General features: G+C 39.2%; 1 protein-coding gene across 4 annotated transcripts in view; it reads left to right on the plus strand.

Moving 5' to 3' along the window:
- The window catches only part of HIPK3 (homeodomain interacting protein kinase 3), a 100,169-nt gene that overhangs the window by 27,557 nt on the left and 48,081 nt on the right, over positions 1-24,531 (plus strand). For all 4 annotated transcript variants that reach the window (XM_031016163.3, XM_031016161.3, XM_031016162.3 and 1 more), the window contains exon 2: positions 1,939-3,037. In XM_031016163.3, coding sequence (XP_030872023.1) covers positions 1,941-3,037 — 1,097 coding nt within the window. In that variant the 5' untranslated portion in view covers positions 1,939-1,940. The remainder of the gene's footprint in view (positions 1-1,938; positions 3,038-24,531) is intronic.

The following is a 24,531-nucleotide window of genomic DNA, read 5'->3' on the forward strand; positions in this document are numbered from 1 at the left end:
TTTTTAAAGTGTTCAGTAGTAGATGTGAGTCTGGGTGCAGTGGCTCATGCCTGTAATCCCAGCATTTTGGGAGCCTGAGATGAGAGGATCACTTGAGGCCAGGAGTTGGAGGCTGCAGTGAGCTATGATTGTGCCACTGCACTGCAGACTAGTGAGACCTTGTTAAAAGACGAAAGGGTAGATGTGCAGAAAAACATTAAGAGAACATAATGCAAAGTTCCTGTATCTGGCTTCTCAGCTTATTTTTACACTTGATCATTTGTATTAGGATTTTACCATTAGGGAAATTCCAAGATAATTTTGTGCAAGTAGAAAACATGGAGTATTACTTAAAGTGATGATTCTATCAAATGGTGGTTTTGACGTACACGTTTATATATTGTTGTGGCAGACCAAGTAGATGGAAGGCAGATCTAACACCTGTGTAATTATCAGTTTTTCTAGCTATGGTACTGAGGATTCATTCTTATGTGTGTATATGTTTTGAGTTCCTATAGATAGGTCAGCAGTTGCTAGGTTGATTTCATAATTTATAAATTCTAATTTGGTAACATAAGGTCATAGGGGAGAATATTAAATATGCCAGAATAAAACTGGATCCTCTTTCATATCTATGTTATATCTGAATCAAATAATGTTTATAAAATCATTATACATTTAATGGTTGTGTGGTAAGAATGTTGGCTATTTCAGCCTCAATAAACTCACATCCTTTTTGGATGCAGGCATAAAATAAATAGAATGTCATTTAGTCCTTGAGAACCTTAGAATGATTTTAAATCTGTTTTTGAAATATGATTTGAAATTTGATTTGAAAATATGATTTGAAAATTTCAAATATTTTCCAATATTATTTGGAGGAAGTTTAAAGGAATATCCATATAATAAAGTACACATTGAGAAGAATGGGAACATGAATATAACTGGGTAGAAAGTCATTAACTTGTCTTTGTAATATAATGCTTTTTAAGATCAAAGGATAATATTTTTAGTAAATAGAATGTAGCATCAGCTATTCATGAAATTGGAACCCTAATTTTATTTAAAATCCCTGCCATAGGTGGGGCATAGCGAAACTCTGTCTCAAAAAAAAAAAATATATATATATATATATATATATGTATATATAGTTAAAGCAGACATAGATGTTTTTTTCCTCCTGAGGCAATTCTTGGGCTTTAGGTTTAAGAAATATGGCTATAAACTATGTTTATATAATGTATATTTTCTTGTCATTGGTTCATACATTTGAATTTGGTAATAGAATGTTTTACTTTTGTCAAATGTGTACAGTTAAAGGATCTGTACTTTTTTTTTGAGACAGAGTCTTGCTCTGTCTCACAGGCTGAAGTGCAGTGGTGCAATCTTGGCTCACTGCAACCTCCGCCTCCCAGGTTCAAGCGATTCTCCTCCCTCAGCCTCCCAAGTAGCTGGGACCACAGGCATGCACCACCATCCCCAGCTAATTTTTGCATTATTAGTAGAGTTGGGGTTTCTTCACCATGTTGGCCAGGCTGGTCTTGGACTCCTGACCTCAAGTGATCCAACTGCCTCAGCCTCTCAAAGTGCTAGGATTACAGGGATCTATACTTTTCTTTTGAGGGAAAATGTTGGCACCGTTTCTAGGGCATATTGGCCATTTCAGCTTCTCAGTAAATATTTGTTAAGTAATTAAATGCACTTGATTCTTTATTCTTAGCCTTTTAACGCAATACTCAGAATAGCTGAAGCACCAATTAACTGAAATGGAGATATTATAAAGATAGTTATCTTCTCCAAGGGAAAAAATCATCTTCTTGGAAATTAATTACTTTTTTTACAAATTGTGAATTTGACCCTTAAGAGTTTTCTTCCTGATATTTAAAATTGAAAAAAAAATCGTTGACATTAATATTTCTTCTTTCCTTTTTTTTCTTTTCCTTTTTTTTTTTTTTGCAGGTATGGCCTCACAAGTCTTGGTCTACCCACCATATGTTTATCAAACTCAGTCAAGTGCCTTTTGTAGTGTGAAGAAACTCAAAGTAGAGCCAAGCAGTTGTGTATTCCAGGAAAGAAACTATCCACGGACCTATGTGAATGGTAGAAACTTTGGAAATTCTCATCCTCCCACTAAGGGTAGTGCTTTTCAGACAAAGATACCATTTAATAGACCTCGAGGACACAACTTTTCATTGCAGACAAGTGCTGTTGTTTTGAAAAACACTGCAGGTGCTACAAAGGTCATAGCAGCTCAGGCACAGCAAGCTCACGTGCAGGCACCTCAGATTGGGGCGTGGCGAAACAGATTGCATTTCCTAGAAGGCCCCCAGCGATGTGGATTGAAGCGCAAGAGTGAGGAGTTGGATAATCATAGCAGCGCAATGCAGATTGTCGATGAATTGTCCATACTTCCTGCAATGTTGCAAACCAACATGGGAAATCCAGTGACAGTTGTGACAGCTACCACAGGATCAAAACAGAATTGTACCACTGGAGAAGGTGACTATCAGTTAGTACAGCATGAAGTCTTATGCTCCATGAAAAATACTTATGAAGTCCTTGATTTTCTTGGTCGAGGCACGTTTGGCCAGGTAGTTAAATGCTGGAAAAGAGGGACAAATGAAATTGTAGCAATCAAAATTTTGAAGAATCATCCTTCTTATGCACGTCAAGGTCAAATAGAAGTGAGCATATTAGCAAGGCTCAGTACTGAAAATGCTGATGAATATAACTTTGTACGAGCTTATGAATGCTTTCAGCACCGTAACCATACTTGTTTAGTCTTTGAGATGCTGGAACAAAACTTGTATGACTTTCTGAAACAAAATAAATTTAGTCCCCTGCCACTAAAAGTGATTCGGCCCATTCTTCAACAAGTGGCCACTGCACTGAAAAAATTGAAAAGTCTTGGTTTAATTCATGCTGATCTCAAACCAGAGAATATTATGTTGGTGGATCCTGTTCGGCAGCCTTACAGGGTTAAAGTAATAGACTTTGGGTCGGCCAGTCATGTATCAAAGACTGTTTGTTCAACATATCTACAATCTCGGTACTACAGGTAGGTAACAACTCCATACTTTTTTTTTGGTTGTTTATTAATGTGAAATTTCTGCTAAATGAAATACTTTTGTGTGTGTTTGTGGTAGAAGAGACCGCTTCAGTTAAATAAGGAAATCAAGAGAGGATCAATTTAGGTTCGTTTTAAAGAGATTAAAAAAAATCAAGACATAAAATCTACCCAAGCAGGATAGAAATCTCCACTGCAAAGTTCCATGCCAAAGACATCTGGTTATTTTTATTTTTAATGGAAGACTTGAAGGAATGATAGTTGATTAATAATGATCAAACAGAAGTCTTTAAATGTTGGAAAGTATTTACATTAACCTTTGTATATATCATTGGGCATTTTAGCACTTGAGAGAAATAGTTTATTAAAGACATAATCAATCATATGTAACTGAACATTTAGAAAAATTATATACAGGTTTGAGTAGCCCTTATCTGAAACTTTTGGGGCCAGAAGTGTTTTGGATTCCAGATTTTTCCGGATTTTGGAATATTTGCACTACCAACTAGTTAAGCGCCCCCAAATCTGAAAATTTGTTTCCTTTGAGTGTCATGTCAATGCCCAAAAAGTTTCAGATTTTTGGATTTGAGATGCTCAACCTGTATAAGGATTCAGAAAGTTATTCTGATTAATGATTTTAAGATTCAGATATACAGCCGGGTGCAGTGGCTCATGCCTGTAATCCCTGCACTTAGGGAGGCTGAGGCGGGTGGATGACCTGAGGTTAGGAGTTCAAGACCAGCCTGGCCAACATGGCGAAACCCCCATCTCTACTAAAAATAACAAAAATTAGCTGGGTGTGGTGGTGGGTGTCTGTAATCCCAGCAACTTGGGAGGCTGAGGCAGGAGAATCACTTGAACCCAGGAGGTGGAGGTTGCAGTGAGCCGAGATCATGCCATTGCACTCCAGCCTGGGCCACAAGAGCAAAACTCTGTCTCAAAAAAGCAAAACAAAACAAAACACAAATATACTTCTTTGGCTCCCGTGACTCTTTAGGTCACCTGATCATAACCAGTTTTATTATGTTCTATCCACATATATGCTATGGGTAATGCTATTTTGGTCTTGCTTCTCGGGGGAAGTTAAAGAAGAAAATAATGCCCATGTAAGTATTGATAAAGTCCTACAATGTAACACTAGCCTGAAGTGCAATAGATAGTATGAGAGGCTAACTAATGATTACCAAGATTCAGAATACTGAAAACTCATTCTGGAGTGTAAAATGGCTTTGAATTGATAGTTTGATAACTTTGAGCTTAAATTATTTTCATATAAGCCTGAGTGAATTTATGTTCTTGGTATTTGCTAAGCCCTACCTACGAGGTCCAACATGATGGACCTGCCATCAAATATAGACAAATACAGGATCTGCCAATATTGGTCATTCATGCAGTTTATTGTTAGAAATGGTTAGAACATGGGAGATATAAATTTAGACCCACCAAGGAGTATTTTCTGATACTGCATTTGCCTTTCGCTGTACCTGATTACCCTTCTTGCAAGTATATGCTATAGTGCCCAGTATAAAATAAAGGAGAAATTAATTAACTCTTACACAAATCATCTCTAAATATATGCCCTACCAGTAGGTTATCAGAAAGAATTGCCCATTTATGTCACTTAGTGTTAGTAAAACTTATTAAAATATGTATTTGAGCTGGGCTTGGTGGCTGACACCTGCAATCCCAGCACTTTGGGAAGTGGGAGGATCGCTTTAGGCCATGAGTTTAAGATCAGCCTGGGCAACAGAGCGAGACCCTGCCTCTCCAAAAAGAGAAAAAAAATAATGAGCCGGGAATGTTGGTAAATGCCTGTAGTCTTAGCTATTCAAGAGGCTGAGGTAGGAGGATCCCTTGAGCCCAGGTGTTAGAGGCTACAGTGAGCTATGATAATGCCGCTGCACTCCAGCCTGAGTGACCGAGTGAGACCCACTGAAAAAAAATATATAGTGTGTATTAGGAATTAGAAATAACAGCCTGATATACCTTTATTATATTCTTTTTTTAAAAACATTTTTATTTTTATGGGTCCATAGTAGGTATATATATTTATGGGGTATTTGAGATATTTTGATATAGGCATACAGTACATACATAATAATCACATCAGGGTAAATGGACTATCCATTGCTTCAAGCATTTGTCATTTCTTTGTGTTACAAACATTCCAGTTAGACTCCCTTACTTATTGTTAAATGAACAATAAATTATTTTTGACTGTGGTCACTCTGTTGTGCTATCAAATACTACATATTATTCATTCTAACTATATAGTTGGACCCCTTAATCATCCCTACTCCCTGCCCCCATCTACTACCCTTCTTAGACTCTGGTAACCATTATTCTACTCTATCTCCATGAGTTCATTGTTTTAATTTTTAGCTCCCACATATGAGCGAGAACATTGTGAAGTTTTGTCTTTCTGTGCCTGGCTTATTTCACATAACATAATGTCCTTCAGTTCCATCCATGTTGTTGCAATTGACAGGATCTCATTCTTTGTATCCATTGTGTATATATGTACCACATTTTCTTTATCCATTCATCTGTTGATGGACACTTAGGTTCATTCCAAATCTTGCCTATTGTGAATAGTGCTGCAGTAAACACTGGATTGTAGATATCTCTTTGATAGACTTTCATTCTTTTGGCTATGTATCTTAGTATATTCTTGATTGTATGGGTTTTAGTAGTAGAGTGCTAGATACCATTAAAACTGTTCAGATCATTTAAAATTTTAAATTTGCTGCTGTTACAGGGTAGTAGCTCTTGCTTAGTATCACATAATTAGATTTATTAGATATCTGTGCTCCCCAAAATATTTTTTTTTCAATATGCAAGATTAGCTTTTAATTTTTTTCTGGAAAAAAATTGTAAAATCTTATTTAACAGTATGAGAAGAATAGTAGTTTTTGTTTTTTTCTTTCCCTTGGTACTCTATGGATTCTGTCTTGAGAGCTTTTAGTAGTGAGCTAGCATATTATATAAACTCCCAGGCTTCAGCTGCTTGGGCCCTATATTTAGTTCATTTGCTATTAAATGACTTCACTTCATTTGGGTCCTGCATTATTCTGCATATCAGAATTACCTCATTTTCTTTATTTGAAATCTTTTTCCACTAGAGTTAATACTTGAGAATGTCTGTTGGTTTACTAAATCAAGGGAATGAAGGAAATCATTTAAAAAGCAATCTAAAATGCTGAATATTTTATGATACTGGTTTCTAGCATTAGGCCTTTGCACAAATACTAGCCTTTGTATTAGGAATGAAAAAATCTATGAATAATTGCTTAATACAGTTAGTAGTTTCTAATTTGTGTTTATATAGAAATTTCAGGTAAATAATTTACCCGACGTTCAGAAGCTATACAATTGCTGTGCTAAATTACAGGCTCTGGGTTTAGAGTGAAAAATAAGAGGCTCTTATTTGTAAACAAAGACTAGTGCAGGCATTTTGGTTGATGTTGCCTCGATAAAAAACTAAAAATAGATTTTATGTCATTTAGATCCAAGAGTTAGAAGAGTTAGTAAGTATTCAGGTATATCAGTGAAAATATATTGTAGTCCTTAATCAGGTACTGTTTTAATATCTAGTGTAATTTTGCATGAAAATGGCAGATACCATTACTCTGTTTAAGTATTTGTTTGTACTTTATTTGGGACCCTGCCAATTCTGGCCTAGTTTATGACTAGGTTACTTATAAATCTGATAAGGCAGTAAGCTAAAGTGTCTTATACTTGATTTTTCAATTTTTGTTAAAATATTTTTTATTTCATAAATGAAAGCAGGAAGTGGAAACTAACCAAATTAAATATTTTTGAGCAAAGCACAGTAGGAATGCACATATCCTGATTTCTGAGGTAAACGATTTGTGTTTAAACTCAGGTTTATGTGTATTCTATTTCTTTGTGCAACACAGAAGTGTAGTAGGGATATCTTAAAATAGACAGGGGACAGTGGCCAGAAATTGTTGACTACTATAGATGGTGAGGCTGTCTAACTCTTGCAGTGATACAGGCCAGAAGTACATGCTAAGGGCATTGATTTGCTTAAGGTCAGCATGTTCTAAATTCAGCTGCTTGAGTATGGTTTCTGTCAAGAACACGTAGGGCTCTTAAATGTGTAAAAGGCTTTAGCGGCAGAAGGTGCTGTATTTATGAGGTGTGGTGGCAACATTTAGGTCATGAATTTCTTTTTCTTTTTCTTTCTTTCTTTTTTTTTAAATATAGAATTTTAGCCTGCGATTCTAAGTCATTTCAGAACACAGAGACAGGAAAGTGGGCTGTAAAAATAACCTGTGTAGCAGTTATATTCTTTGCTACTCTACTGAGTAATTTAGCATTAATTGCTGTTGAGTTTTAAAAAATGCTATTTTGCATGTAATAGTTAACAAAAAGGTATGTAATGATAAACAGTTAATTTAGACATATTTGTTCTTTCATGGCATTCTTACCTCTCATGCCTTCTTAGATCCAGAAGTATCAAAGTTTCTGTAACAAAATTAAGCTACATAGGAAGACCCGTAAAATAACAACTAATATTTTACATAGGGTACTTTATGATGAAACACCGTGTATGTATAATGCATCATTTTTTCAAAGTGCCTTTCGTTATATTTTCTAGTTTGTTTCTCACTTCTCTATGGGGTAGTTAAGACTGGGTGGCATTACTCTTTGATAAGGAGAAAACTGGGACTTATGTAAGTCAGACAGGTTCAAATTCACACTGTAAGTTTAACTTTACAAATTTTGTTAGGCCTTTTTGGGTGCTGGTACAGTGCTAGGTGCTAAGAATACAAAGGTGATTTATGTATGTTCATTAATTTATTTGATTAATGATTTCATCATTTAATGGAGGGGAAAAATAGTTTGCTTCAAGAAATGCCAGGGTGGAGAGGTGTGTGCAGGGTGATATAGGAACCCAAAGGAGAGCTCTGAGCCTGATCTGAGGGGCAGGGAAGGCTTCTAGGGGAGCGATGACCCCAGAATGACCCGTGAGAGCAGAGCAGAGAAGGAGCCAGGGTTGACTGGTCTTGAGCATTTTCTCTCACTAAGCCACACTTAACCTAAAAAAGCTCAGCATTGGGATGAAATTGCTGGTGATTTCTTTTGTATATCATAAAGTAGTTGTTTGGGAACCTTTATTAGACAAATACAAGGTTGTCGATTGAGTTTAGTTTTAATAGAAGATTAGGAAATTCTAAAATGAAATGGTTTTCTTTTTTTTTAAGATGGAGTCTCTCTCTGTTGCCCAGGCTGGAGTGCAGTGGCACAATCTCTGCTTACTGCAAGCTCCGCGTCCCGGGTTCACGCCATTCTCCTTCCTCAGCTTCCCGAGTAACTGGGACTACAGGCGCCCGCCACCACACCTGGCTAATTTGTTTTGTATTTTTAGTAGAGACGGGATTTCACCGTGTTAGCCAGGATGGTCTCGATCTCCTGACCTTGTGATCCACCCGCCTCAGCTTCCCAAAGTGCTGGGATTACAGGCGTGAGCCACCGCTCCCGGCCAAATGAAATGGTTTTCAATGCCATACCTGTGGCTGCAAATGTGTAGTACTTTACTACATAAAGGACTTTACATAGACACAGATAGTCGACTACATATATCGGGCCTTCTATTAAAAATTCTAGCAGAGCTCTTAAGTTTTTTTGTTTCGTTTTTGTTTTTAAAAACAGCTTTATTGAGATATAATCTACATACCTTGAAATTCATTCATTTAAGTGTACAATTTAATGGCTTTTAGTATATTTATAGTTGTGCCATCATCAGCACAATCAATTAAAATTTTAAGTTAAAAATTTTTTTGGCCAAATTATTTCTCACCTGACACAATTTTAGAATATTTACACTACCCTCAAAAGAAGCCCCTGTGCCTTTTAGCCATTGTTCCCCAGTCTGCCCATCACCCCCCGCCCTAAGCAACCACTAATCTACTTGCTGCCTGTGTAGATCATCTATTCTGGACATGTCATATACATGTAACCATACAATATATGGTCCTTTTTGACTGAGTTTTTTTTTCACTTAACATAATATTTTCAAGGTTCATCCATGTTGTAGGATGTATCAATACTTACTACTTTTTATTACCAAATAATAAACCATTATATAGATATATACCACATTTTATGTATACATTCATCAGTAGAATGTATTAAAATTGTGTCAATGAAAAGATATGTGAATAGAAACTGTAATATGGTCCAAGATTAAATATCAAAATACTTAGTGCCTCTAAAATGTAAAGTGTGGTGCTTGGTGCTGCTTGTACAGGAGGAGAACACAATGAGTCTCTGCTTTTATGGTGTTTGCAATCTAATGGGTAGACAAAGAACAAAAAAAAGTAGTTGGAGAGGCTGAGTGCCGTGGCTCACACCTGTAATCCCAGCACTTTGGGAGGCCGAGGCAGGCGGATCGCCTGAGGTCAGGAGTTCGAGTCCAGCCTGGCCAGCATGGTCAAACCCCGTCTCTACTAAAAATGCAAAAATTGGCCGGGCGTGGTGGCAGGCACGTGTCGGGAAGCTGAGGCAGGAGAATCGTTTGAACCCGGGAGGCGGAGGTTGCACCAAGCCAAGATCGCGCCATTGCACTCCAGCCTGGGCAACAGAGCGAGACTCCATCTCAAAAAGAAAAAAAAAACGTAGTTGGAGCAAGGAGAGAGAACAAGAGAAGTTTAAACTTTTTTAGTTCGTTTTTTTCTTTAACTTTTACATTGAAATTATCTTCAACATACAAAATAAGTAAATTTAGGCATACGAAAAAGTTGTAAAAATAGTACAAAGGATTCCTGTTATCCTTCATCCAGATTCCCCAATGTTTCACATGTTAGTATTTGACCACTCTAGTTTTATCAATCATTCTCTCTTTACACACCCACACACCCACCCTCACCTACCCACCCACCTACCTTTTCCTACAGGGTGTGATATGAAGTTGCTTAACTCTAAATGCTTCAGTGTACATTTCCTAAACATAAGGACATTCTCTTGCATAACTTCAGTACAATTATCAAAATCGTCATCAGTTAACATCAGTTCAATATTATTGATTTGATGAACTGTTTAAACTATTTTTTTTTCTTTTCTTAAAGACAAGGTCTTGCTTTGTGGCCCAGGCTGGAATGCAGTGGTGCAGTCATAGCTCACTGCAGTGTCAGACTCCTGGGCACAAGCAATCCTTCTGCCTCATACTCCTGAGTAGCTGGGACTGCAGTCGTCAGCCACCCAGCTCATGAATGCGATTTGGTTTTGAGGAAATTAAAATCAACTCAATACTGTTAGCTAATTTACTGACTTTATTTAGATTTTGCCAACTGTTCCACTAATGGACCTTTTTTTCTGGTGCAGAATTCAGTCCTTCGTCACATGTTACATTATTTGCCCTGTCTCATTAGTGTCCTCTAATCTGGTGATATATCATAATGATGTCATTCTCATGTCTCAAAATGGAGTCACTCATGTCAAGTAGCATTGAGCTCACAGCAAAGTCGCCCCTTCCCCCCAGCGATAAACATATGTGATGGACTGCTGTGACAACATCTGCCCTCACCGGGTACCACCTGAGACTTGAAACGAACCCGTAGAAAGTGAAAGGTGGCTGAGATAATGAGAATAGACCCATTTGGGAGGATCATAAAATGTGCCAGGACGAGATGCTTTTAGAGGCTGTGCCCAGGAGACCTCTGAAGCTTTCTCCCGATTTAGCATCTGCTGCCACCTGGAGAGAAGCAGCCACCACCCCCACAACTCCACCCCATCCCCGCCCATGGCGTCCGAAGGACTTCGGGACTGTTCGGCTCATCTGTTTGCCTGTTGGTCTCCCTAGCCAGGGTTGTGCTTTGTTCCCCACAACCGCCTTTTCTTCTGCCTCTGTGTTGAATATTGGTTGCGTGATTGGTTGGCTGTGGAGGCCTCGCAGTAAAACGTGAATTCGAGCTTATGTTGCGTCGTTATGAAACCTTCGGGCGTAGGCTCCGCCTTTGGTCGGAGTCAGCGCACCTGCACAGAACCTCGTTCACATAGTACCCAGGTTAAGGCCCGACAGCTGCAGCAGCTCCTTACATCTTTCTTTGCCTTCATGCCTCTGACACTTTTGAAGCGTACTGGCCAGTTATTTTGTAGACTGTTCCTCAGTTTGCTTCTGGCTGATGTTTTCTCACGATTAGATTCAGGTTTTGCACTTTTGGCAGGAACTTCACAGAACTGATGTTGTGTCCACACATATTGAGAGGCGCATGATGTCAATTTGTCCCATTATTGGTAAGGCGAACTTTGATCACTTGGTTGAGGTGGTGTAACTGCCAGGTTTTTATCACTATAAAGTTACCATTTTTTTCTTTGTAATTAATAAGTACAATATCTTGTGGAGAGATACTTTGAGACTATTCACACATACTATTTCTTATCTTATATTCACTGACCAATTTTAGCATTGTTGATGAGTTTGGCCTTAAACAACTGAGGTTTGCCAAATGGTTTTCTAATTCTGTAGTTCCTCTATTAGGAATTCTTCCACAAGAAGAGCTTTTTTTCCCCCTCCCTTCCTTTCTTTCAGTATGGACTCACAGATTTTTGTTTAATTCAATGGGTTGTAAATATCACTCATCATTCTTTGTTTTGTTCAGTAAATTATCCCAGATGGTTCAGAGAGAGCATCTTTCTTTAGGCTTTTTCCAGTGTCCCTGTGGTATGGCCGCATCCTTTCTTCAGGGTTTACTTTCTGGCACCACAGATGTTCTGACTTACCTTGTGCTTTTTCTGTCCAGCCCTTGGATTGGACCTCTAAGGAGCACTTGTTCCTTTTATTGGAGAATGGCTTTTGGAAAACAGGACCTGGACACAGGTCAGGTATGCTCATTGGTTCTAGGATATTACTTCTTTTAGGTCTTTTGAGTGGCAAAGTTAGAAAATATAGAAGCATACCTTGTTTTCTTGTTTTGCTTTATTGCATTTCACATATACATGCTTTTTACAAATTGAAGGTTTGTGGCAACCTTGTGTCAGGTCTGTTGGTGCCATTTTCTCAACAGCATGTGCTCATTTTATGTCACTTTTTGGTAATTAATGATATTTCAAACTTTATTATTATATTTGTTACAATGGTCTTTGAACAGTAGTCTTTGATGTTACTATTATAATTGTTTTGGGGCACCACAAACTGTGCCCATATAAGATGGTGAACGTAATAAATGTGTGAGCTCCGACTGCTCTAACAACCAGCTGATCCTTGGTCTCTCCTTCTCCTCTGGCCTCCCTATTACCTGAGACACAACAATATTGAAAGTAGGCCAGTTAGTAACCCTGCAGTGGCCTCTCAGTGTTCTAAGAGAAAGGAAGATCTCATGTCTCTTGCTTTAAATCAAAAGCTAGAAATGATTAAGTTTAGTGAGGAAGGCGTGTGGAAAGCCAAGGCAGGCTGAAAGCTAGGCCTATTGTGGCAAACAGTCAAGTGGCGAATACAAAGGAAAAGTTCCTGAAGGAAATTAAAAGTGCTACTCCAGTGAGTAGTAAATGGTAAAAAAGCAAAACAGTGTTATTGCTGATACGGAAAAGATTTTTTTTTTTTTTTTTTTTTTTGAGATGGAGTCTCTCACCCTGTCGCCTAGGCTGGAGTGCAGTGGCGCAATCTTGGCTCACTGCAACCTCTGCCTCCTGGGTTGGATCAATTCTCCTGCCTCAGCCTCCCGAGTAGCTGGGATTACAGGTGCACACCACCACGCCTGGCTAATTTTTGTATTTTTAGTAGAGACGGGGCTTTGCCATGTTGGCCAGGCTGGTCTTGAACTCTTGACCTCAGGGGATCCACCCAACTTGGCCTCCCAGAGTGCTGGGATTACAGATGTGAGCCACTGCGCCCTGCTGGAAGAGATTTTTGTGGTCTGGATAAGTGATGAAATTAGTCACAACATTCCCTTAAGCCAAACTCTAAGCCAGAGCCAGGCCTTAACTCTCTTCAATTCTATGAAAGTGGAGAAAGGTGAGGAAGCTGCAGAAGAAAAGATGGAAACTAGCAGAGGTTGATTCATGAGGTTTAAGGAAAGAAGCCTCTCCATAACATAAAAGTGCAAGGTGAAGCAGCAAGCGCTGATGCAGAAGATCTAGCTGAGATCATTGGTAAAGGTGGCTACACTACACAACAGATTTTTAATGTAGACGAAACAGCTTTATATTGTAAGATGATACCATCTAGGACTTTCATAGCTAGAGAGAAGTCAATGCCTGGCTTCAGAACTTCAAAGAACAGGCTTTTTTTTTTTTTTTCTTTCTTGAGATGGAGTCTTGCTCTGTCACCCAGGCTGGAGTGCAGTGGTGTGATCCTGGCTCATTGCAACCTCTACCTGCCAGGTTCAAGCGATTCTCCTACCTCAGCCTCCCGAGTAGCTGGGATTACAGGGGCGCACCACCATGCCCAGCTAATTTTTGTATTTTAGTAGAGACAGGGTTTCACCATGTTGGCCAGGCTGGTCTTGAACTCCTGACCTCAAGTGATCCTCCCTCCTTGGCCTCCCAAAGTGCTGGGATTAACAGGTGTGAGCCACCGCACCCAGCCAGAACAGGCTAGCTTTGTTGGGATAATGCAGCTGGTGACTTTAAGTTGTGGCCAATGCTCACTTACCATTCTGAAAATCCCAGAGCCCTTTAGAATTACGCTAAATCGACTCTGCCTATGTTCTAGAAATGGAATACCAAAGCCTGGATTAGAGCATATCTGTTTACAGCATGGTTTACTGAATATTTTAAGCATGCTGTTGAGACCTACTGCTCAGAGAAAAATATTTCAAAATATTTATTACTGCACATTAACAAGGCACCTGGTTACCCAAGAGCTCTGATGGAGATATATAGGGAGAATAATGTTTTCATGCTTGCTAACACAGCATCCATTCTGCAGTCCCTGCATACATCAGGGAGTCATTTTTACTTTCAAGTCTCATTCTTTAAGAAATATGTTTGGTAAGGCCATAGCTGCTATAGATAGTAATTCCTCTGATGCATCTGGGCAAAGTAAGTTGAAAACCTTCTGGAAAGGATTTATTGTTGTAGATGCCATTAAGAGCATTCATGATTCATGGCAGCGTTAACAGGAATTTGGAAGAAGTTGATTCTAACCCTCATGGATGACTTTGAGGGGTTCAAGACTTCAGTCTTGAGGAGGTAACTGCAGATATGGTGGAAATAGCAAGAGAACTATTAGTAGAATTAGAAGTGGAGTTAGTAGAATTAGAAGTGGAGTCTGAAGATGGGACTGACTTGCTGCAATCTCACGATTAAACTTGACCTATTGACAAGTTGCTTCTTTTTGTTTGTTTGTTTTGAGATGGAGTCTGTGTTGCCCAGGCTGGAGTGCAGTGGTGCAATCTTGGCTCACTTCAACCTCCGCCTCCTGGGTTCAGGCAATTCTCCTGCCTCAGCCTCCCAAGTAGCTGGAATTACAGGTGCCTGCCACCATGCCTGGCTAATTTTTGTATTTTTAGTAGAGACTGGGTTTCACCATGTTGGCCAGGCTGGCCTTGAACCCCTGACCTCAAGTGATCTACCTGCCTTGGCCTCCCAAAGTGCTGGGATTACAGGTGTGAGCCACTGTGCCTGGCCTAGACGAGTTGCTTCTTTTGGATGAGCAAAGAAAGTGGTTTCTTGGGCCGGGCGTGGTGGCTCACGCCTGTAATCCTAGCACTTTGGGAGGTCGAGGCACGTGGATCACGAGGTCAGGAGTTCAAGACCAGCCTGACCAATATGGTGAAACCCTGTCTCTACTAAAAATGCAAAAATTAGCCGGGCACAGTGGCAGGTGCCTGTAATCTCAGCTACTCGGGAGGCTGAGGCAGGAGAATCGCATGAACCTGGGTGGCAGAGGTTGCAGTGAGCCGAGATCATGCCACTGCAATTCCAGCCTGGGCTGCAGAATGAGACTCTGTCTCAAAAAAAAAAAAAAAAAAAAGAAAGTGGTTTCTTGAGATGGAGTCTAATGCTGGTGGAGATGCTGTGAACAATTGAAATGATAGCAAAGGATTTAGACTATTATATCAACTTAGTTGATAAAGCCAGCAGCAAGGTTTGAGAAGGATTGGCTCCAATTTTGAAAGAAGTTCTCCTGTCGGTAAAACATCATTAAATAGCATCGCGTTCTACAGAGAAGTCTTTCATGAAAGACCAAATCAATGTGGCAAACTTTACTATAGTCTTTAAGACATTGTTGGCCAGGTGCAGTGGCTCACGCCTGTTATCCTAGCACTTTGGGAGGCTGAGGCGGGAGGATCATGAGGTCAGGAGTTCCAGGCCAGCCTGGGCAACGTGGTGGGACCTCATCTCTACAAAAACACAAATTAGCTGAGCTTGGTGGTGTGTGTCTGTAGTCGTAGCTTCTTGGAGGCTGAGGTGGGAGGATCGCTTGTGCCTGGGAGGCAGAGGTTGCAGTGAGCAGAGATTGTGCCACTGCACTCAAGTCTGGGTGACAGAGTGAGACCCTGTCTCAAAAAAAAAAAAAAAAAAAAAAAGAGGCCAGGCTCGGTGGCTCATGCCTATAATCCCAGCACTTTGGGAGGCTGAGGCGGGCAGATCACAAGGTCAGGAGTTCGAGACCAGCCTGGCCAACATGGTGAAACCCTGTCTCTACTTCTACTAAAAATACAAAAATTAGCTGGGCGTGATGGCAGGTGCTTGTAATCCCAGCTACTCGGAAGGCTGAGGCAGGAGAATTGCTTGAACCTGGGAGGCGGAGGTTGCGGTGAGCTGAGAGATCTTGCCAGTGCACTCCAGCCTGGGTGACAAGAGCAAGACTCCATCTCAAAAAAAAAAAAAAAAAAAAAAGAACTTGCAGCCATTTTAACCTTCAGCAACCACCATCCTGATTGGTCAGCAGCCATCAACATTAAGGTGAGACCCTCCACCAGCCAACCAGCCAAAGTATTACAACTGAAGGTTCAGATTCCTGTTAGCATTTTTTAGCTATCAAGTATTTTTAAATTAAGATCTATACATTTTTTTAGACTTAATAGACTACAGTATAATGTAAACATAACTTTTATATGTACTGGGAAACCAAAAAATTTGTGTGACTCACCTTATTGGGGTATTTGCTTTATTGTGGTGGTCTGGAACCAAACCTGCAATATCTCTGAGGTATTCCTGTATGTTGATATATTTGTGGGTGTTTATGTGTGTAGTATTTTTTTGTTTTGTTTTTTTGAGAGTCTCACTGAGTCACCCAGACTGGAGTACAGTGACATGATCTTGGCTTACTGCAACCTCCACCCCCCGGTCTCATATGACCCTCTCACCTCAGCTTCCTGAGTAGCTGGGACTTCAGGTGCATTCTACCATGCCTGTCTAATTTTTGTATTGTTTTGTAGAGACAGGGTTTTGCCATGTTGCCAAGGGTGAGCTGAAGCAATCTGCCAGTGTTGGTCTCCCAAAGTGCTACAATTACCACACCCGGTTTTATGTGTATATTTCTATGTCTATCTGTTTGTATATTAAAATCATAAATTCATGCTGACATGTTCAATTTTGGTACCTGAGAGTTTGTTCTTTCTTATGTGTAATTCCTCATTTGACACCAAGAAACTGACTCTCATTAGCCACAATATGTTACTTATTTGCTCAATTTTGGAATACATTTAAAGGAGTTTTAGAATTGTTCACCCCTGCCACTCCTAATTTAGTAACCAGAGTACAACATGTATTTGCAGCTCTTTTATTCTTTAGCCTGAGACTTGGAGTATGTAGTCAAAATACTGTGTTCCAAAGTTACTTAGGTTAGTTCCTCCCCAAACTCCTTCTCTCCCACCTTCAGTGTGATTATGTTATTATTTTTGAAATACAGTTAAGTTTATTTGTTTCTGTTTGTATTCCATTTTGGGTCTCCCATGTCGTGTTGATTGATTGATTTCACCATGTGCAAAATTAACATGTTTCTAAAAATCAGAACTAACGGTGAGGTATAGTGTCTAATGCCTGTAATCCCAGCACTTTGGTAGGCCAAAGAGGGAGGATTGCCTGAGCCCAGGAGTTCAAGACCAGCCTGGGTAACATATTGGGACCCCATCTCTATAAAAAAAAAAAAAAAACGTGGGCATGGTGGAGCGCACCTGTAATCTCAGCTACCTGGGAGGCTGAGGTGTGAGGATCTACCTGTCAGCTATCTGGGATGCTGAGGTGGGAGGATTATTTGAGCCCAGGAAATCAAGGCTGCAGTGAACTGTGATTGTGTCACTGTACTCCAGCCTGGGCAACAGAGTGAAACCCTGTCTGACACACACACACACACACACACACGCACACACAGACACACACACACACACACACACACACAGAGTACAGTACAGTACCTTGCTTAGAACATTGTCCTTGGGCTCTGTGCCATGAGAATATATTTTAGATAGGTCTCTTAAGTACTTTTATATGTACTGGGAAACCAAAAATTTGTGTGACTCAGGAGACCTGTACAGTACCTAAGGAATGAAACTCCTTAGAGGGAGAGGGAGAAGCAATACTACTACTTTACCATGTACTAAATTCTATTCATTTGGAAACAGCATTGTAATCAATCTAGATATCTAAAGTGTTAGATCCTGTGAAGGTTATCTAGAATCCCTTTCAGTTCCAGAATTCTATGATTCCTGTGTGCCTAGACACTTGTAACTTCTAGGTTCCTTCCTTCCCAATTTTTTCCTAACTGCCCTCCATTCCTTCCTGAAATGAAAAATGGTATCATGTTTCACATCTAATCATTTTCCTACATTTTAATGAATCCTTACTTGATTCTCTTCAATGAACTTCTCTATGATAATTCCTTACTTCTTTTTTTTTTTTTTTTTGAGAAGGAGTCTGACTGTTTCCCAGGCTGGGGTGCAGTGGCACAATGCCTACTCACTGCAGCCTTCGCCTCCCTGGTTCAAATGATTCTCCTGCCTCAGCCTCCCAAATAGCTGGGATTAGAGGCACCTGCCATCACACCTGGCTAATTTTTGTATTTTTAGTAGAGAAGAGGTTTCACCATGTGGCCAGGGTGGTCTCGAACTCCTGACCTCAATTGGTCCACCCACCTTGGCCTCCCAAGTGCTGGGATTACAGGCATGGGTCACTGCGCCCGGCCACTTATTTGTTTTTATATAATGGTAAACCAGTGCATTTGATTCAATAAGTGATTTCAATAATATGAAGAAGATAAGAATAATAATATAATCAAATTTGCATAGAACGAGTGGACCAGGAGCTGTTAATTTTAATCTTAATGCTATTACTGATTTTTATATGTGAGTTTTGAGGCTACTTAATTTTATATGTTTGTACATTAATGAGTTAAAGTATGTATTTCTATCCTCTTTCCTTATGTGTGACATTAGATTGTAAGACAGTAATACATAGATGTTAAAGAATACTAGTTAGGCATAGGGCAAAAACATTTTTAAAGGCTTGGTCACAAAGTGAGTTTATTTGATTCTGTACACTGTAGCTGTAAAATATGTAGTAAATGTAATACCATGCAAACCAGTCTGATCTGTCATTTCATATCAGATTTTAATGACTGTATTTAAGAATTGTTTATACCCATTAGATGTGGTTGTCCCTTGATATCTGAGGGATTGGTTCCAGGACTCCCCACGGACATCAAAATCCACAGACACTGAAGTCCCTTATATAAAATGGCATAGTATTTCCACGTAACCTATGCACTGCCTCCTGTATACTTTAATCTCTAGATTACTTATTATAATGCCTAATACAATGTAAATGCTTTGTAAACAGTTATTATACTGTATTGTTTAGGGAATATTTACAAGAAAAAAAGTCTGTACATGTTCTGTACAGATATGATTGTCCGTTTTTTAATCTGTGGTTGGTTAAGACCATGAGTGTAGAACCCGCAGGTACAGAAGGCTGACTGTAGTTACTCGTAGGTTAAAAGAAGACTTTAGTGGTGGTTTAAAAATTTTTGGAATAAAAGCCTTTAATGTCAAAGGTTATTAGTTTTTTCCTTGTGCTATATATGTAGCTTTGTTTTAAAAGTGCATATAGCTTCATGAATGTACTATGTCAATAGAATGTAATGGTATCATGGATTAGATGTCCTTCCCGACCTCACACACTTCAAAATGTGTGTACCTATTTGTTCTGAGTCTTCAGCATTTTCCTGTGAATGGAATTCAGCACGCTGAATGTTATTAACAGCATGTGTGCCACCATGAAAGAGTGCCAGTTCAGTGGCCAGTGAATAATTTAGGCATCAGCTGGTGTGGCAAGATTGTATTACTTAGGACAGAGAATCTAATATGTGCTAAACTTTGACATTAAAAGGAACAAACATTTCTTTCGTGAGAAAACATTGCATTACAAAGAATGTCGTGTATATCTAACAACCAGTATACTAAATTAAAAATTATCTGATATATATGTGTATATATATATATATATATATATATATTATGTTTTTGAAATGGAGTCTCTCTTGTCACCAGGCTGGAGTGCAGTGGCACCATCTTGGCTCACTGCAATCTCTGCTTCCCAGGTTCATGCGATTCCTCTGCCTCAGCCTCCCAAGTAGCTGGGACTACAGGCGTGCACCAGCACGTCCAGCTAATTTTTTGTATTTTAGTAGAGACGGGGTGTCACTATGTTGGCCAGGATGGTCTCGATCTCCTGACCTCGTGATCTACCCGCCTTGGCCTTCCAAAGTGCTGGGATTATGGGTGTGAGCCACTGCACCTGGCCAATTAAATATTTTTTAAATTAAAAAAGTAATGGAAGCGGGCAGGCGCAGTGGCTCATGCCTGTAATCCCAGTACTTTGGGAAGCCGAGGCGGGTGGATCACCTGAATTCGGGACTTCGAGACCATCCTGACCAACATGGAGAAACCCCGTCTCTCCTAAAAATACAAAATTCGCTGGGCTTGGTGGCGCATGCCTGTAATCCCAGCTACTCGGGAGGCTGAGGCAAGAGAATTGCCTGAACCCAGGAGGCGGAGGTTGCGGAGAGCCGAGATTGTGCCATTGCACTCCAGCCTGGGCAACAGGAGCAAAACTCTATTTCAAAAAAAAAAAAAAAAGAGGTAATGGAAGCTCTGTCAGACAAAATTCGATAATAGAGAAAGGACATGAAGTAGGGACAATTTCTCCTTTTATATTGTGGCTGTATTTTATAATTTTACAAAATACATATTATGCTTCATTTAACCAGTCCTCAATGATACACATTCAGTTTTTTGATTATGTCAGAGAGAACCTTCTTCTGTGTCTATGGATACTTGTAGGCACATTTTCATAACATATTTCTAGAGGGAAAATTGTTAGGTCAAAGCATATGTACTTTTTGACCTTTTGCTCATGGATGCTGCCGGATTTCCTTCAGAAATAAGCTAGTCTGGTTTATCATCTCATCAGTAGTGTGAAAATGCTCTTTTCTTCACATTCTTATCATGACAAGGATATTTCTGGTCTTTCACATTATTGGCTCTGAATAGGCAAAAACCAAAACTTTTTATATTTTTGTTTTTTGAGACAGAGTCTTGCTCTGTCGCCCGGGCTGGAGTACAGTGGCACAATCTTGGCTCATTGCAGCCTCTGCCTCCCGAGTTCAGATGATTCTCCTGCCTCAGCTTCCCAAGTAGCTGGGATTACAGGCTTGCGCCACCATGCCTGACCAACTTTTGTATTTTTTGGTAGAGGCAGGGTTTCACCACGTTGGCCAGGTTGGTCTCGAACTCCTGATCTTAAGTGATCTGCCTGCCTCAGCCTCCCAAAGTGCTGGGATTATAGGCTTGACCCACCGTGCCTGGCCTTTTTTTAATTTTAATTTTTCACTACTCTGTATTACCTTGAAATAAGTTTTAGGTCTGTTTTCTCTTTCATATGTTATTAAGGTAGATGCTCTTATATGAGGAATAAGAATCTAAAAGTAAACAGTTCATGAAATAATGATATTTACTGACTGCTTAGGTTCAGCCGCTGTGCTAGAAACTTTGCATAATTACCCTTTACTCTGACACCAACCATAATAGATGATAATACTATCTTCATTTTACAAATAGGGACATTGAGATTCAGATATGCTAAGCAGGTTGTCCAGTGGTGCACAGCTAATAAACTGCAGAGCTATGATTTGAGCTCAGTTGTGGATCTCTATTTCCCACAATCCTTCTCCAAGGATTTTCTCTCATCTTCCTGAAAATCTCTCGAAGACACTGATGAGTTATTTGTTAATCACCAAATCTGGTGGATTTTTTGTTTGTTTGTTTTTTAAGTCCTCATCTGGTTGGACCTTTATCATTCAGCACAGTTAGTGTATATTTTATTGAAACTTTCTTTCCTGGCTTCCTAAACAATTTTTTAATTTTTTTTTTGGAGACAGAGTCTCACTGTGTCATCCAGGCTGGAGTGTAGTGGTGTGATCATGGCTCACTGCAGCTATATGTTGCCCAGGCTGTTGTTGGACTCCTGGGCTCAAGTGTTCCTCTTGCCTCAGCCTCCTGAGTAGTTGGGACTACAGGTGGGCATGCTACTGTACCCGGCTGGAAGCACATAACTTTAAAGCTGAAGATATTTTAGAAAACATTTACATAGACATTTCATCTAACTTAATTTATAGAAGAGGCAACTGAAATCTAATATACTTAAATGAGAATTGGTATATCAACATTTATAAATAACTCTTTTACTTAATTTTTACGTGTATGTTATAGGAATGTATTTGATTATGAGTAATAGTAAAGTGAAAATAAAATTATACTTCTAATCTAAGGAAAGCATTCATTGTAAATGGTTAAATATAATTGTAGAAATTGTCAATTTGTGATTGTAAAAACAGGATACCATTTTCAAACAAAATACTTAGAAAAAATAAATGCATTGAGGGAATTTTTGCTTGTAATATGGTTTTGAAGCTGTCTAATATGACAGAAATATGTGTTTAAATTTATTAAAGATTTTACTTGCTCTAAATTCCTTTTTTTAAAAAAAATTAAGTCATAAAACCATGAAACAATATACTTTTGTCTGATAGTCCTAAATATTAAGTAACTAATTATATTTCCGTATTTATTCACAGGCTTACAATTTTAGTTCTGCCACTTATTGTGTCACCCTGAGCAAGTTGTTTGACCTTTCTTGGCCTCAGTTTAGTCATCTGTAATATAATGATGATAGTAACTACCTCACAGGTTGTTGTGAAGGTTAAACTCCATAATGTATATAAAGTATTTAATACAGTCTTAGGACATTGTGTACATTTTATAGGTAGAAGCTATTAAAGTGGCATGGTTTAAAAGAAAATTATACAGTAGTAATGATATGATGATAGGGAGTCTCCCATAGTTGTTTCCTGGCAGCTTGCTTTTGGTATTATGTACTGCTGTTGCTTTTCAGGGAAGAATCTTTGAAAGAAGTGGCTTTGTATGAATAATGATAGATGCATCCACTTTTTTTTTTTTTTGAGATGGAATCTCACTCTGTCACCCAGGCTGGAGTCCAGCGGTGCGAACTCGGCTCGCTGCAACCTTGGCCAGCTGCAACCTTGGCCTTTCCAGTTCAAGCACTTTTCCCTTCCTCACATCCCCAGTGGCTGGGATTATAGGCATCCGCCACCATGCCTGGCTAATTTTTGTATTTTCAGTAGAAATGGGGTTTTGCCATGTTGGCCAGGCTGGTGTTGAACTCCTGACCTCAGGTGATCTGCCCGCCTCGGCCTCCCAAAGTGCTGGCATTACAGGTGTGAGCCACCATACCCGGCCAGATGCATCCATTTTTAAATAAACTATCTTATTGAATTGTAAGATAGTTTAATGTGTACAAATAGTATGTAAACAGCATGGTAAACATTTATAATATGAACACACTTATATAACCACTACCCAAGTCAAGTGTATTGACTAAATTTGTGTATTTATGAAGTTTTTTTTTTTTTTTTTTTGAGACAGAGTCTTGCTCTGCCGCCCAGGCTGGAGTGCAGTGGCGTGATCTCGGTTCATTGCAAGCTCCGCCTCCCAGGTTCACGCCATTCTCCTGCCTTAGCCCCCGAGTAGCTGGGACTACAGGCGCCTGCCACCACGCCTGGCTGATTTTTTTTTTTTTGTATTTTTAGTAGAGACGGGGTTTCACCGTGTTAGCCAGGATGGTCTCGATCTCCTGACCTCATGATCCGCCCGCCTCGGCCTCCCAAAGTGCTGGGATTATAGGCGTGAACCACCGTGCATGGCCTAAAGTGTGTTTTGACTTTATATATGTGCTTGGTTGTTTTATTCTTGTTGGTGTGTGTGTGTGTGTGTGTGAGTGTGTGAGTGAGACAGTGAGTGATTTTAAAAGATATTCTCCTTATGAAACTTTTGGGAAAATATCTTCAATTTTATGACTTGCTTTTTCACTCCCCAGGCTGTCTTAGGTGAATACGTGGTCTTAATTTTAATAATTTTAATATAGTTTAATATGTTTTCATTTTTGAAAGATTTCCCTTATGATTATGATTGCCATTTGTGTCCTATTTAAGAAGTGTTTACCTTCCCTAAAGTAACTGATATTTTCCTGTTTCGTTTTTAAAGCTTTATTCTTTCACCTTTTACATTTTGATTTGCCACCCATCTGGAATTGATTTTTGTGTGTGATATGAGGTAGAGATTAAGATGCATTGTTTTCCCCATGTGGCTATCCCTAAACTGAGCACCATTTATTATTCTACTGCATAACAGTGACAGCTGCCATATTCATGAATCAGGTGACCTCATATGTGTGGGTCGGTTTTTGGACTCTTTATTCATCATTTTGACTGTTCTTCTGCCTGTGTCAGTGTCATTACCATAACTGATAGTGTAAATCCTCCTGATTGTTCTTCAAGGGCCTATTTTTTTGTCCTTTGCATTCTAGGTGAATTTTATAAACTGTAAATTTCTGCAAAACTATTTTAATTTTAACGTGTATCTTCTCCTAAGTATGTTTTGAGAGTTACTTTCTGTCTGCACTTTAATTACATCATTCCATTTAATTCTGCCTTCTATTATTTCCATAGAAAATTGGCTACTTTGATAGCAGTATGTCCTTTTCCCCCCTCTGGCTGCATTTAGGGTTTTTCTTTGTCTTTTGTTTAAGCACTTGATCTACAGGTGTGTGCCTAGGGGTGTGTGTGTGTGTGTGTGTGCGTGTGTGTGTGTGTGTGTGTGTGAGATTCTGCTTGGGGTTTATAGAGCTTCTTGAATCTCTTAATAGCTTTCTCCCGTTGTGGAAAATTCTCAGGCAGTGTCTCTGCAAGTATTTCTTTTAACTTTTTTTTTTTTTTTTTTAACATTTTCTCTTTCTCGTTTGCTTCTGGCATTTTAGTTCTATATATATAAGACTTTAAAAATGATCTGTATATTTCTGATGTTTTCCCTCCCCTCAATACTTTTTTTATATTTCCTTTTACTGCTTTTCTGTTTCAATCTGTGTATTTTCAGTCTGGCCTATCTTTTAAAAATTCCTCTTCTCACCAATATTTTACTGTAAAACATTATAAAAATAGT

This window comes from Gorilla gorilla, chromosome 9 (genome assembly GCF_029281585.2).
Source record: "Gorilla gorilla gorilla isolate KB3781 chromosome 9, NHGRI_mGorGor1-v2.1_pri, whole genome shotgun sequence".
NCBI lineage: Eukaryota > Metazoa > Chordata > Mammalia > Primates > Hominidae > Gorilla > Gorilla gorilla.